Source organism: Chiloscyllium plagiosum, chromosome 4 (genome assembly GCF_004010195.1).
Source record: "Chiloscyllium plagiosum isolate BGI_BamShark_2017 chromosome 4, ASM401019v2, whole genome shotgun sequence".
NCBI classification, from domain to species: Eukaryota; Metazoa; Chordata; class Chondrichthyes; order Orectolobiformes; family Hemiscylliidae; genus Chiloscyllium; species Chiloscyllium plagiosum.
Genome location: NC_057713.1, coordinates 41,365,065 through 41,366,845, shown reverse-complemented (window position 1 = coordinate 41,366,845; position 1,781 = coordinate 41,365,065). Strand labels below are relative to the sequence as shown.

The window sequence follows — 1,781 nt, the reverse complement described above, 5'->3', positions numbered from 1 at the left end:
CACTATAAACTCCGGAGGAAACATCAAAGAAGCGCTTCGCAGGAGGCTCCCAAGCACTGATGATGTCGCCTAGCCAGGGGACGAAACGTTTGCAACAAAAACTTCCAGCTCGGCGAACAGAACCACAGCAACCTTTGTAGATTTTCTACTGTAGATGTTGTTTAGGTCAGTTTCAATGTTCTCCTGTGCAAACCTATTATAGACAGTACCTTTTGTACAGCTGTTCAGCTAGAGGTTTATATTTGTTGATGTCCTTGGCAGTTCTCTTTTTTAACTGTTCAAAATGTTTTATACCCCAAAACATTGGATCATTTCATTGGTTTTAATATTATGGAAATACTAAATTTAAGTTTGGTTCCATTTTGGTTCCTTGGGACATAATTTAAACTGTTTGGCTGCATTTGAATTTGTTTTTTTGTTTCATGGCAACTCATCTGCAGCTATATGTTTCAACCAAGTGTTACATTTTTACTTTGTTTGGGACTCTCTGTGTTTTGTCAGTCTTTGCAAGCTTTTCAACTCTTTTAAAGGTACAGAACTCAACTACACCTTCATGACATTTGACCCCACATGAAAAGAAAGCAAAGCCCATTATTGGACTGGCGAGTTCAGATGATGATATGAAGACTTCTGTTCCTTCACTGAGCTTGGGAAAACACACACCTTTTGTTTCTTTTTATTCCAAATTTCAGCACCACAATTGCTTTCCTCATAGAACACAAGATAGCTGATTGAGGCAGTATGCTGTTCAATGCACTCCATAATTAACAGTATTAGATTTTTGTTCTTGAGATGCAAAGTCAGATAACAATGGAGAAACTTTTTGAAAGAGTGAGATCCTTCCTGCCGTTAGGAATGCCAGCAATGGCCCACCAACCCATACGTTACTTAGCAACTGAGGCACTCACTTAAGGTAGAACAAGTAGTGTGGATGGGAAAGTGACATGTGGTGTCAAGGAAACTTGGGGCACCATTTTTGAGAGTTGGTCTTCTGTAGTTAAGTAAAGGAGTAAGATATGCTGTCAACAATTTTATGACATAAAATTTACTTTTTATTTACTATTCACTGTGTAGAGGTCAAGATGAAACAAATGCAACCATAATTATGAATGTTACCTGATATATCATAAAAGGAGCGGTGAATTCCTCAGTAATAGAAAGTTCCATTGTCGTCAATGGGCCTTTGGGCAAGTTTGCATTAATTCCAGTGGTTAAAATCTGCAGTTAACATAAAGAAATGAAATCAAACATGTACAGAAGCTATTTTTATATCAAAATATCAATACTTAACAAGATATTACTGTTAAAAACATGCCATCATATTTTGTCATAGTCATAGAGTCATAGAGATGTACAGCATGGAAACAGACCCTTCAGTCCAACCCGTCCATGCTGCCCAGATATCCCAACCCAATCTAGTCCCACCTGCCAGCACCCGGCCCATATCTCTCCAAACCCTTCCTATTCATATACCCATCCAAATGCCTCTTAAATGTTGCAATTGTACCAGCTTCCACCACATCCTCTGGCAGCTCATTCCATAGCTGGAAATGTGTTGCTGGAAAAGCGCAGCAGGTCAGACAGCATCCAGGGAACAGGAGAATCAACGTTTCGGCCATAAGCCCTTCTTCAGCTCATTCCATACACATACCACCCTCTGCGTGAAAATGGTGCCCCTTAGGTCTCTTTTATATCTTTCCCCTCTCACTCTAAACCTATGCCCCCTAGTTCTGGACTCCCCGACCCCAGGGAAAAGACTTTGTCTATTTATCCTATCCATG

General features: G+C 40.0%; 1 protein-coding gene across 1 annotated transcript in view; it reads right to left on the bottom strand.

Annotated features, from left to right (window-relative positions):
• cdh17 (cadherin 17, LI cadherin (liver-intestine)) overlaps nucleotides 1-1,781 on the bottom strand; it is a 96,269-nt gene that overhangs the window by 76,596 nt on the left and 17,892 nt on the right. Inside the window, exon 5 of the mRNA XM_043688147.1 lies at nucleotides 1,117-1,218. Coding sequence (XP_043544082.1) covers nucleotides 1,117-1,218 — 102 coding nt within the window. The remainder of the gene's footprint in view (nucleotides 1-1,116; nucleotides 1,219-1,781) is intronic.